At 37.0% G+C, this 13,071-nt stretch overlaps 1 protein-coding gene across 1 annotated transcript in view; it reads left to right on the top strand.

Annotated features, from left to right (window-relative positions):
* The window catches only part of LOC146004972 (uncharacterized), a 184,043-nt gene extending 175,576 nt beyond the window's left edge, over nucleotides 1-8,467 (top strand). The window contains exon 4 of the mRNA XM_083144052.1: nucleotides 3,824-8,467. Within this exon, the coding sequence (XP_083000178.1) occupies nucleotides 3,824-4,053 (230 nt within the window). The 3' untranslated portion in view covers nucleotides 4,054-8,467. The remainder of the gene's footprint in view (nucleotides 1-3,823) is intronic.
* Nucleotides 8,468-13,071: the final 4,604 nt, after the last annotated feature.

Here is a 13,071-nt window from a genome sequence, read left to right as displayed (position 1 = left end):
CAATACAGGGACAGCACTTTACCACATAGAATTGTGTATAAGTTGATCGAGAGGTTTAAGAATGGTTAACACGAAGCGTAGGATGCCCATCAACCTCCACCAATGATGGGAAGATTCGACAAGCTTGAGAGATGATTCTGATGAACCGATGGTCACCCATCATCCAGAGAGATTATTCTGACATCATCAGATGTACTGAAAGCCTGCGATGAATTTCAGTCCCTGACACGCCTTCAGACTCGAGAAATCGGATCACTGATCGCTGTTCTTCATTGGTGCACACTGCCAGTGGAGCAGCCATGTTTAATCTGTAACAAAACAAAGGAAAAATGGAGCGATTAAGATCAAACCTCGGCCACATAATGACAAAAGTACAACCTTATAGCACACAAGCGCTGTGTGGGCAATCTGAGAAAAGTTGTGGCAAAAGTGTAGATAATTTTTGACTTACCCTCGTATTATACACATTTGAATTGTTGTTTTATGTCCACTTTATGCACAGAAAGGCTAATCGGTACTGAACCTACAGTTTAAAGTGGGATCCAAACTACTGTACAATGTGCCTGCACCAGTATAAATAGACGTAAGGGAATTACTTACTTTATCCGTGAGACTTACTTTTAATGGTTCTATTAATTTCAGTGGCCGCTGCCACCATCCACTTGGGAATTTGTTGCTCATTGAAAGAGGAGCTTCCCGATGGCGCAGTGGTATCATCGTTCATATTTACTATGTGCGAATTACTCACAAGATTAACAATATAAATTCAGTTTTACTTACGTTTTTTGCAAGTATAGTTCGTTCTTCAATTACGACGTTTCGACGAAGCTAAGAACCTATGAATTGCTTATAACCTGAAGAAGAGAGAAGCTATCTCTCGAAACGTCGTAATTGAAGAACGAACTATACTCGCAAAAAACGTAAGTAAAACTGAATTTATATTGTTAGTGGTATCGTCATTGCCTTGTAATCAAGGGGTCCCAGGTTTGATACTTGGTGGAGGTACATAGTGGTTCGGATCCCACTTTAAACTGTAGGTCCAGTCTCGATTAGCCTTACTGCACATAAAGTGGACTTAAAATACCAACTCAATCAATCAATCAACCATGGAAAGAGTATTACATTATAATCCTTTAAATTTTACAATTTCAATGTCAACTAATCAATTATATGGAGGTGTAACAAGATATTATTATTCAGTATTATCATCTTAAGTAGTAACAAGAGGGTATGACATGTCATTTTTCTAACCACTGACATGCAAACCAGCTCTGGCTTTATTACACATTTTTTGCTGTTGTCCATGCATAGAATTGGCTTGGCTAGAATTTTTACAATAGAACCTACCTCTGTGAGTGTTAACATTTAATGTAAAATTTAGCTCCTGCAGGAGAAACATGGCAGCTGTTCACCAAGAATTCAAAACCAAGATATTCCAAACAGATAAAATAGTAAAAGCCAAAAATACGTATGGAAAAGCCAGGACTTGTATGCCAGAGATGTGTGTTCAACTCATGGTTAAGTTTGTATTTTCCTCTTGCATCAAAACTGCTCTAAACAGTACTATTACACATATATTTAGACTAAATTATCTCATTTAGAGAGTCACGTTGGTTCAGTCGGTAGGATATCTACTGTCATGCAGGTGAGTCAGGTTCAATTCCCAGTAGGGCCTCTCCCATGGCGCAGTGGTAGCATCATTGCCTTGTAATCAAGGGGTCCCGGGTTCGATACCTGGTGGAGGCACAAGTGGTTTGGATCCCACATTAAACTGTAGGTCTAGTCCCGATTAGCCATACTGTGCATAAAGTGGACTTAAAACACCAACTCAATTCCCAGTGTGGGTAATTTCAAGTGGATATTTTTCCAGTAATGTTTCTGCATGGAGTGGTTCTAGGGACGCCTAACCTCTAATTAATGGGTACTTGGAGGTAGAGGGTAAAAGCAGCCAGAGTGTGGTGCTGTTCACATCACCTCTACAAATAGCTAAGATTGTGAATGTGTGAGGTCCTACCTCTACCATATGCTTTCATAGCAGTGGCGGCTGGAAAGAAATCAATTTGGTCATGCTCACCAATTATCAGAACGCAGTCCTCAGAACGCTTGAATTTCGTAACACGTTGAGACAGACATAAATTATATGAACAGATAAAATAAAAATAAAATAAAATATATAATAATAAAAAGAAAAACAGCACGCGAACACTAGCCATTTTTTAGAAAAACCACCTATCTAGACTCGGAATCGGAAATGACGTTCTCACACGCAAAACTAGAACCAAACACAACGTGCAAACTCCCGTTCGAACGCCATAACAAACCACTACTTGGACCTCGAGAGAGGAACTGCAGCTGACCCAAATCGCTTGCACGCATGCTCTTTTCAAACCACTGTGGTGACACATGTGTCAGCGTCAGTAGCGTGCCCAGGATTTTCGAAAGGGAGGGGTTATGTGTAGTTTTTCTTGGTAGTCAGCCTTCATTTTGTCATACTTGCCTACCTTTGACGTTCTTTCTTTTAGGAATGCTGGACCAAAGGGGGGGGTTATAACCCCCACCAACCCCCCCTTGGGCACGCCACTGGTCAGCGTAGATGCTGTCAAATTCTCGACAAATCAGAGAAAAGTATTACTGCCTAAAGAGAATGGCATGACTTCCCACGTAATGCAAAGCAATGGGAGCTTCTGCAGTAGACGACGTTCCCATTGCAAAAGTACTGCTTCTAACGAGGAGCATGACTGTGCCGTGCACCTGAGAAAAACAAAGAATTCGAAGGAAAAATAAGGCAAAAAAGGATGTCACAGTATGGATTTTATATTTTCATGTTAATAAGCACAAATATGTTTTATTTTGCTGTAAAATAGATCATGCTGAGCATGACTAACATCACCGCCAGAGCCACTACTGCTTCACAGTATGTTGTAATGTGCATCCTATCTTATTTTAGGAAGAGATTTGCATAAATTATTACAACAACAGGAATTGTAATAGCAATGTGCTATCCTTATTACAATGATTCTGTTTCAGGTGTCTAGGCTGTACTATTTCAGCATAATTGCAAATGAAAAATTCACTACAGTAAAACCTCATTAATCCGGACTAAAGTTGACCGGTTTGATGAAAGTCCGGATTAACTGAAATAACCTAAAAGAACAGTAGAAAGTGCATTAAAACTCCGTTTATAGCAACAAAACATGTTTATTATGGTGTATTTAAAGGGCATAGGCCTAAATACACTATACAGTACAGTACAAAGTCTGCGGGAAAAAGAATTTCATCAGTGGTTGACTGCCTTTTCTTTGGGAAGTTCTCTTGTTGACTTCCAGCCACATTTAAAACCCTGCATTCTGGGTTTTTTGTATTGTTTTTTTTTTCTTTTTTCTTTTGCCTGCCTGTCCAGATTAACGAGGTTTTACTGTATGTGCAATGATGGAAATGTGGTTACCATTTCTAAACCATGTATGATACAAATAAAATAAGATTGGTTTTGAAACACAGATGCAAAGATGAAATCACATAAAAATCATTATTTTTTCTAAAATAGTCAAGTGACTAATTGATTCAAAATTGGGCATCTTATATTCTACAATAAACAAAATCATTATGATGTGGATGTATAGCAGGGAAACTCACAAAGGAACACCTAGTCCCATGTAGGTCTGGTACTGTTGGAGGCAAGGCCATGAATCGAGCACTTGGGAATACAACTAATTTTCAATTATTATTAATTGCAGATATTTACTGGTTAATGTTTAATTTTCATTTGACAGCTAATTTAGTGGCCTATATTTTGTAATAGCAACATTTGCTCTTTCTTTTCTAGCTATTTTTGCAATATTCACTCTCACAATTATCCACTTCAAACGTAAGACGAAGAAAGACTGTGGTGTATTGGATGCTCAAATTTCTCCCGAGTATTATACAGCCAGGATCTTTACTACAGGTTGGAGCCTAGACGTCGGATGGGGTGGAGTGTCTGTGTGTCTGCTGGCGAGTTTACTGTGGATTCTACTTTCAAAGACCATGAGGTTCAACCCTCTGTCATTCACATAGCCCGAAGGTACTACATCACCCACCAGTCACAAGAACGGAGGCTTAAAAGACAACATTGTGTTAAATGACGTTCTTGTCTGTGAGCCTATGCTCTCAGAATCAAACAAAGTATATGTGTGATGCAGTGGGGATGCAGTTTCAAATGTGCTTCTATCGGAACATTACAAATGACAAGACATAATCAACCAAAAGTGGACAATATGATATCTTAACAGACACTTACAATTTGACAGAGTAATCAAATGAAGCTTGTTTAATAGGGAACTGCCTTCAATATTTGTGCAACGTAAGAGGTATTGTGACATTCTCCTTTCTATGACTTTAAAAGTCATCTTTGTAGAAATAATTTGTGGACATGTCTAGTCTCTTTCGGAAGATTCAGTTTACCATCTTCTGTATATGCACTATGACATTGAAACAAAAATGATTGATGCACTATGACATTCAAACAAAAAGGATTGATGCACTATGACATTGAAACAAAAAGGACTGTTGAAATCAGTCATGTATGCCACACAGTTAATTTCATTACTAATTGATTCTACTGATACATATCTCCTATTGAATAGATACATATCACTCAATTACTTTTTGACTGTTGGAACAATAATTAATTACTTTGTAAAATGAGTAACTGTACCAGTTACTTTTTAACACATAGGTGGTTATCTACAGTTATTCTTAGTCCACTTAATTTTGATATTCTTTAGAAAACATCACAATATCAAAGAAAGATAGTAACTAAATGCGCGGCCATGAAAATATGTGGCTGGGCAGAATTGCGCTGGTGCCACATATGGGTAAAGCAAAGCAAGAGTGGGACAAAAGTCACTTTGTGGCAATGTCAACTGGGCTGCGTTGCCTAGTTCGAGCATCAGACCGACCTCTCTCCGGGGCATTTTCAAGTTCCATTCGGTACAGAACTAGCTGATGATTGTGTGAAATGAAGTTCGTTACAGGACCCTGAAATGGAGTCCGATATACGAGATTTTCCATTCTCTTAAACCTCCGAACACACAGGGTTGTGTTCCGACATGGCAACAGCGCGAACTTCTACCACCAGCCTAAATTTATGACCATGCCTTTAGCAAAGAAATTAGCACACAAACAATTGTCAAGGGTCCGTTCATGAATTACTGTTTACAGTAATGTAACCAAAATTGACATTTTTTCTTGAAAATACACTAATATGGTTCAGAACTAAACAGTGCAAACAAGTGTGCAGTATCACATATATATTCACATAACTACAGCAACAACCTTGTGATCTCAAAAGAGCTCTAAAGTACTGTAGTTTTCAAACCCAACAACGAATGGTTTAGGAATTACTGCTGCAAACTTGTAGCTATTTCGGAGTTCATACCAACCAGGATTCTTCTAGTGAATCTAATAATTGCCATTGTGACATATCCTATAATTTTGTGTTTAAACTACTGCTGATCACAGAGAATGGACGACTGAAAATATTAACTATTCATGGGTTGCAGTTTCCAAGAAATTGATTTTACAGCCACTTACACCAAGGTTGTAGTTTTAAATACCACTATAACATATATTTCAACAATTTAAGACACGTACAGTGGCTTAATCATCCCTTATTCCTGTACTGACGAATGCAAGACCTATTGAACAAGCTTTGTAACTACATAATTGTACTCCAAGTTACAATTGACAGTATTTAAACTACTTCGTTTCTTGACAGTGCTGTTTGAAGAGCTTCCCAAATATAAGCTCAACTAAGGAGTAGTGAGATAATTTATTTTTTGTCTATGATGCACCATACAGCGCAATTATTACATGAGACATAAATTTTAAAGTTTGCTGCAGGTTTTGTAAATATTTTTAGTCTTGTCAAGAATTTTAAAAAGTTAAGCCTGTTGATGTTCATGCTGTGTCTATCTCAATAGTTGACAATAATAGCAATAATCATTAGGCCTAAATATTTTCTAGATTGCCTTTAGGTGACTTTTGAAGCCTTCACTGCTCATTTGTTTCAAGTACAAATTCCTGTACAAGCCACAAAGTGCTTTTGCAGCATGCCACAGTTACTCATGCACCTGTTTTTTTATGCTGCACATATGTTAATTTCAGTAGTAGACTGATATATTTGCACTGTGTGCATTATTCTTTAGCTGGATGTCGCCAGAAGCAACCGTGCAAAGGTCATTTCAAAAGTAGTGCCTTTTCCATGTGGTAGATGATGATAATAATAAAAAATATATATCTTTATTAAATCAGGCATGTTTCAGCCTTGAGGAATTATGGGGAGATTTCATATTGAAGTGACAAATGACACATGCCACTTGGAAATGAGGTTTCAGAAATAAATACATCCTTTCATACCTAAGCGACAAGACACGTTTGCGTGTCACTTGGACTTGGATGAACATGCATTGTGTTGCCTCGGTCTGTTGGTTGTACAATGGGATCCATGAGTATTACCGTGCAAATTGTCCATCACCATGTTCATGTTGACCCAATAAGAGTTTCAAGAATGAAAATAAAACTAAAAACAAGTTGACAACTTCTGCACGAGCATACATAAAAATCCATCGCTTAAAAACACGCAGGATGTAAGACAAAAATTAATTAAAATAGTCATGGACAATTTGCACAGTAATACACATGGATCCCATTGTACATACACAGTGAATTCGTTTTCCTCTTTTCAACATGAAATTTGATCTTTATAATGCAAATTATATTTTATAAGTACATATATTTATTTAAATAGTCATATCAGCATTACATACAGGGTGGTCCAAATGTCTTGTCACCTCTACAAAACTATGAAATAACAAAATAATCCAATACAGCATAAGGTATTCTAATGAACAGACACATTTGTTGGATTGACTGTCACCAGGACGGATGTTTACGCATCCAGAATGTCAGTATAAGCACCATCATTTTCGTGTAATTGAGGATGAAATGTAAATACACAACTTCACTGAAACTTAAGGGGTGACAAGACATTTGGACCACTCTGTACTTAATCTTCTATTATTACCTTGTTTTGAATGCTGTAGTTAAGGCCCTGTAAACCCTTTTCTTCCAATAACGAATACAATACATAACCCACAGATGGACACACCACATATAAAATCCTGCACACGTGCATAAAACACACTCATGTCATCATGTGATATATCTCGCTTTGGAATAAGCAAATCAACAACAGATCACACTGTAGCAGCATGACAGGTCACATGTCACATGCCACTTTGGTGTGAAATCTTCCTTAGACAATAGTCCTGTTGTTGTCAACAATGTTAATGTGCTTGTGTGAACTTGCATAAAGATTGAAAACTCAATGAAATTCATTACTTTTTGTTGTGAGTCCATGTTCGATCAACATTTATTCTTAAGTTGGAAAATGTGTATATAAAAGATGAAGGAGATTGAGAATTTTCACAAACTATCAAACTACGCATTTTGGTAAAAAGGGCTACCAAAATTAGCATGAATAGATTGTAACTTAACTAAAGGAGTCCCCTTGCATTCAAACATAAGACAATTGCCAGTCTGTATTACATGGTTAGCTTTTAAGATCACACCCAGGATAAATTTTTATTCAACTGTCAAAAAAACATTGGCAATTTATGTCATTTTGATGAGAAATATGCCTTACTATCATGAAAATGCTTTTCTGTAAATGAAAAAATCCGAATTGCTGACTATGTACTACAAAAGGCAAAGCAACCAAATACCAGACACCAAATTTCAAATTATCTGAATATCTGGATGGCGATGTCTAGGTATTCTGAATATCTATACAATCTGAACATTCAGATGATGGATATTCTGATTATTTGTATATGAATATTCTTCATTGAGTTTTCTGAAATCCAAATAAAAATTACCATATTTCACCTCCTAATTGTCACAGCCTGATCTTTTCAGTACAAACATTTGTTTGTAGCCTTTCATCATGTAATCATCATATCTGCATGACAGATAATGAAACCAATGATAGAGCAGCAGAACCTTCAGATACAGAAGATTATTTTTTGTAAGTTTGTACTTCACAACTTTGTAGTAAATTTTCTCAGGTGTAATAATTTGACTAAAATGCCCAAACCAATAACAACTATAGTGTTAACTTTTTATCAGACTGGAAAAATTGCTAAACTGTCACTAAGTATTGATGTACATCAATTTGGACTATTCAATTTTAATGAATATTCACGAGAATTTTGTGCATCTTAATCTTGCACCAGACAGTTTCAAGTACTTGCAATACTAACACCGTTTGTTCTTTTAAAGAAAAAGGGCATGAGATATGTGCAGTGAAATACAGTAACCTAAAATTTGTTACTGAATTGGGTATCTACTACATTCAAATAGAATAGACCTGCCCCTACATCAGGGCAAGCAAGGTAACTGAGCATTTCTTTTGGAATGGCCTTTGCATCTTCATGCTAAGCATGACCTAAAAACGTATTTTGTCTGTTGTATTATATGTGTGTCTGTAAAGATCTTGCTATTGTTAAATTTAATGAAAATTTCTGTTATTAATAATTTCAATGTCTTTCTCCCTACAGTGAGGAGTTTTGAACTTACTGCTATGAGCTGATAGACTTGCTTTTAGTCGCTACTTCAATGTGCTTAAATGCAGGTATCATTAGTTTCAACTACCTGCAGTGACTAACCTATTACACAATAAGTTCAAAACTTCCACTGCAAAGTAGACATTTTTTAAAGTATCTTTTTGTTCAGTAATGTTTAAAAGGGTGTAAAATTGATATTTTATACAGTGTACTGTCAGCAGGAAAAGTACAAAGTAATAACAACTGATGTTCAATGTTATGTGATATTTTTGGTACCACTGCTGCCATCTGGGAGTGAGAGGATCACTTAAAACAAGGGTAAGGAAGATAAAACAGGCTGGAAAGAACAGATAAATTGATAGTGTATCAGAATCGACAAACTATTCCATAAATAGTTTCTGTGATTGAGCATACTATTAGGGTGGATCAAATGAAAATGGAACAGTTATATTTATGTGTGCATGGCGACAAACCTGTGTGGAGGTAGAGTGGGAGGTAAGGAAGGAAACCCCTACTGCATAATGGACTCGCTCTAGATAGTCGTGTATGAGCACGTCATATGCATAGGCAGTCAGGCAGCAGTATCGTTCAAGAAGGCAAGCAGGCAGGCAGTCAGACAGTGCTTCACCTGTGGCGGCAGAATGTTTGCCAGCAAAGAAGAGCAACATGGTGTTATTAGTTTTTTAGTGGCAGAAGGAGTTGGAGCCACAAAGTGCAGCGGCGAATGAAGACAGTCTATAGAGAACATGCTCTGTCAGTACCCTCTACCGTTTGCGAGCAGCAATCAAGGCTGAACGGCCCAGCCTGTTGTCCTCTGGAGTGGTTTTGCTGCATAACAAAGCGGGGCCACATACATCAGCTGTTACATGTTAGTGACATTTGGGTTGACAGTGTTGGAACACCCACCGTATAGCACTGATCTATCGCTATGCGACTTCCATCCATATCTTTGGTCCATTGAAAAAGGCATTGAAGGGTCGGCGCTTCCACTTGAACAATGAAGTCATGGACAATGTTCGCAACTGGTTCCAATTTCAGCCAAAGGAGTTCTATGAGCAGGGTATTCACAGTGGGATAAGAGTTTGTGTAACTTTGGAGATTACGTTTCAAATAAACCTTGTTGATTTCATTCTGTGGCCCCTGTTCCTTTTTCGTTTGATCCACTCTCATAGTTTGAATCGATTAATGTCCATAATCTACCAAAGTTCACCTGAGTAATCAAAATTTCACAATAAATAAATAACGAACAAAATACATAACACTGTAAGAGCTGAAACACGATCATGAATACACTCAGCAATAGCATGGCACCACATTAATAAACACAACTATGTAACTAGATTGTCCCACACTGTGGCTATGTGGTCTAAGGCATCAGGTTTTGGGCTTGGGCTATGGGACATGTGATGGTTCAAGTTTTCTGAGGGAAGCATAACAACTTTTCTTCTGAGATTTTGGCCAGTGTTGGGACTGGTGGCCATCCACCATTGTAAGGAAATTGGGGAGATAGACATTAGTAGTGTAACCTGGTTATGGAAACCTACGACTGTAGGTTTAACGTGCTGACCCCCCCCCCCCCCCTAACTGGTTGGATGATTGCCCTGTTGCACCACAGGTTATATTATGTATCTAGATTACTAAATCTCAAGACAACTGAACATCATGAGAACTTGCAGAGAAAGTATGCGGATGAGAATTTGTGGAATTCCAGTCCTGTCTGTATATCACTTGAAATAATATTACAGTACATAACCAAGCAGCACTGTGGTGTTAATGCACTTCAAGAATCATGCCCTGTGTATGTGTGTTCTAAGTGTTCCTCTTATCCTATGATGCATGGGAGAAATGAGTAAGAAATGCCTTGTCAAGTTTTCACTTTGTACTCTAATCACTTGAGAAGTAAGTTAGTAACATCAACCAGGATTCTCATAAAATTATATGAATTACTTTCCAGGGATTATACAGCAAGTGTTAGGATGTAAGAAACCTGGTAGAGAAGTGATATATGTGACAAACGTGTGGCAACTGCATTATAATTTAAAAAATATATATTTATGGTGCGTGTACAACTTTCTTTCAAAATATCTGCATTGCTGTTGTTGATAAACAGGTGATGTTAACTAGTGTCTATTACCTACATTTGGATTTTTTTAGCAGTGCATTCTTTTGACCTTTCGTATGAGACGAAAATAAAATCGCTCAGCATTTTTGGCATGCAGAAGTAATTACTAGTGTTGGGCTATATATCATGATATTGAAAAAAACATTGTCCAGGTGATATCAACTAGACGACATATCATCACAATATTTTGGCAATATATATTATGTTGGCGATATATCGTCATGATATTTTGGTAATATATGACGTATCAGTGATAAATCGTCACAATATTTGGAGATATACCAGGTGGCACAAAGGTCAAAGGTCAAATTCAAGATTATACACAAAATTCAATTATACATGCAAAATACAAGTACATACACAAAATTCCAGTTTCAGTGGTATTCTTCAAAGTGTCCTCCATTGTTTACAATACATTGTGTGCAATGATGAAGAACAGAATTGCAAATACGATACAGTAAACTTGTATCATTCTTCATGACATGAAACACATTGATAATTGAGTCCTTAGTGCGTCTAAATCTGCTGGTGATGATGAGTATACCATATCCTTAACAATTCCCCACAAGAACGCGGAGGCCAATCAATGATACCACGGTGTCCACTCTTCAAATGTGTCATCTAACAACAAACAACCACACTACAACAAGCCTGAGACTCAACTGTCGACAAAAGAATAACAAGTGCACTGTTGCCAGTATCACACGACAATGTTATCAACCGTATACCTAAAAAATACTACTTAGCACAAGAAGCACATACACTATTGTAATACTATAATCAATGTGCTTTTTGGGTAAACTGAATTTTGGGGCACCTTATATATATTGTTATGTCGATATATCATCACGATATGGAAAAAATATCATATTGCATTGTCTGTGTCGATATTTCCTTGACGATATATCGTGATATCAATTTTCTGATATCGTGCATCCCTAGTAATTGCCAATAAATTAGGTCTGAGCCGGTATTATTTTGGACTGATATTCATACCGATGGCGATACTCTTATCGATTTCCACCAATACTGATACCAATGTTTGAATAATTAAGAGTTGTTCAAAATATTAATTGATATTAGTGTGCAAGTATTCCTTCCAATTGTCTGCATCAATTTACTAAGAGTTTTGCTAGATTTCAGAATTACAACACAATATTTAAATTCATGTTATATAATCACAAAATCCAAATTTTCACACAAAACTGGTGCAAAATAAAGAGAAACTTCCAATTTTGCAGATTTCCAGGATAAAAGTCTGCATTTTTGCCGATCCAATGAGAAATCAAAGTACTGCAAAAGTAATGGTAAATCAATTTCAATCGATAATACTGATATCATTGGTGTTAGGCAATACTGATTAGCATCAGTTCAGCTCTAAATTGATTGATTGAGTTGGTGTTTTAAGTCCACTTTGTGCACAGTAAGGCTAATTGGAACTGGATCTACAGTTTAAAGTGGGATACGAACCACTATGTGCCTCCACCAGGTATTGAACCTGGGACCCCTTGATTACAAGACGATGACGCTTGATGGTGCTCATTTCAATTGCAAGAGATCTTCCTCAGATACACACATAAAATCCCATGAAAATAGGAAAAAGAGAAAACGTAAATGTGACAAAATCAACAGATGAAGAGTTCATGTCACAAGAGCATCGGTTGCTAAATTGGTGTACACCAGCCGCAAAATGACTTCGGACCTCAAAACAAAAGCACAAAAGATACAGAAAACATGTGAAAAGCTATTATTTAAGATTCCGTAAAAAAAATTCATTCCATGTCCAATATTTAGGCTTCGTTTCCATGAAAACCATTCTAACAATGGAAAGTTGAATCTCATTTTTAGCCAGTGTTGTTGTTTCCATGGAGATGATTTGAAATAAACAATTATCTAATTTCAAACGCCCATATCTCCGTTGCTAATTCACATAGAGAAATGATTTTATGCGCAATGGATTCAGCTCGATGCCTTCTATCAGATTCCGTAGAAAATTTCATTCCATGTCCAATATTTAGGCTTCGCTTCCATGGAAACCTTTCTAACAATGGGAAGTTGAATCTAATTTTTAGAACTTAAATTACTTCCGAAGTCTTAGTGATTCTATGCCCAAGGGCATCCAAATGGTTCTCAAAATTAAAGGCAACATGACTCCGTATGCATTTTTTGCTGTACCTAATAGCTTAATAACAGCTTTCACATGAATTTTCTGTATTTTTTGTGCATTTGTTACGAGGTCCGAAGTCATTTTGCGGCGGGTGTATTTCTATTTGCATTTTTTTCATACTTCGCATCACTTTTTGCTAACCAAGGCAATGAGTATGAATTATGATTAATGAACCAGAT

Source organism: Lepisma saccharinum, chromosome 22 (assembly GCF_977018435.1).
Source record: "Lepisma saccharinum chromosome 22, izLepSacc3.1, whole genome shotgun sequence".
Taxonomy (NCBI): Eukaryota; Metazoa; Arthropoda; class Insecta; order Zygentoma; family Lepismatidae; genus Lepisma; species Lepisma saccharinum.
The sequence above is the reverse complement of the archived record's forward strand: the minus strand, read 5'-3'. Positions and strand labels throughout refer to the sequence as shown.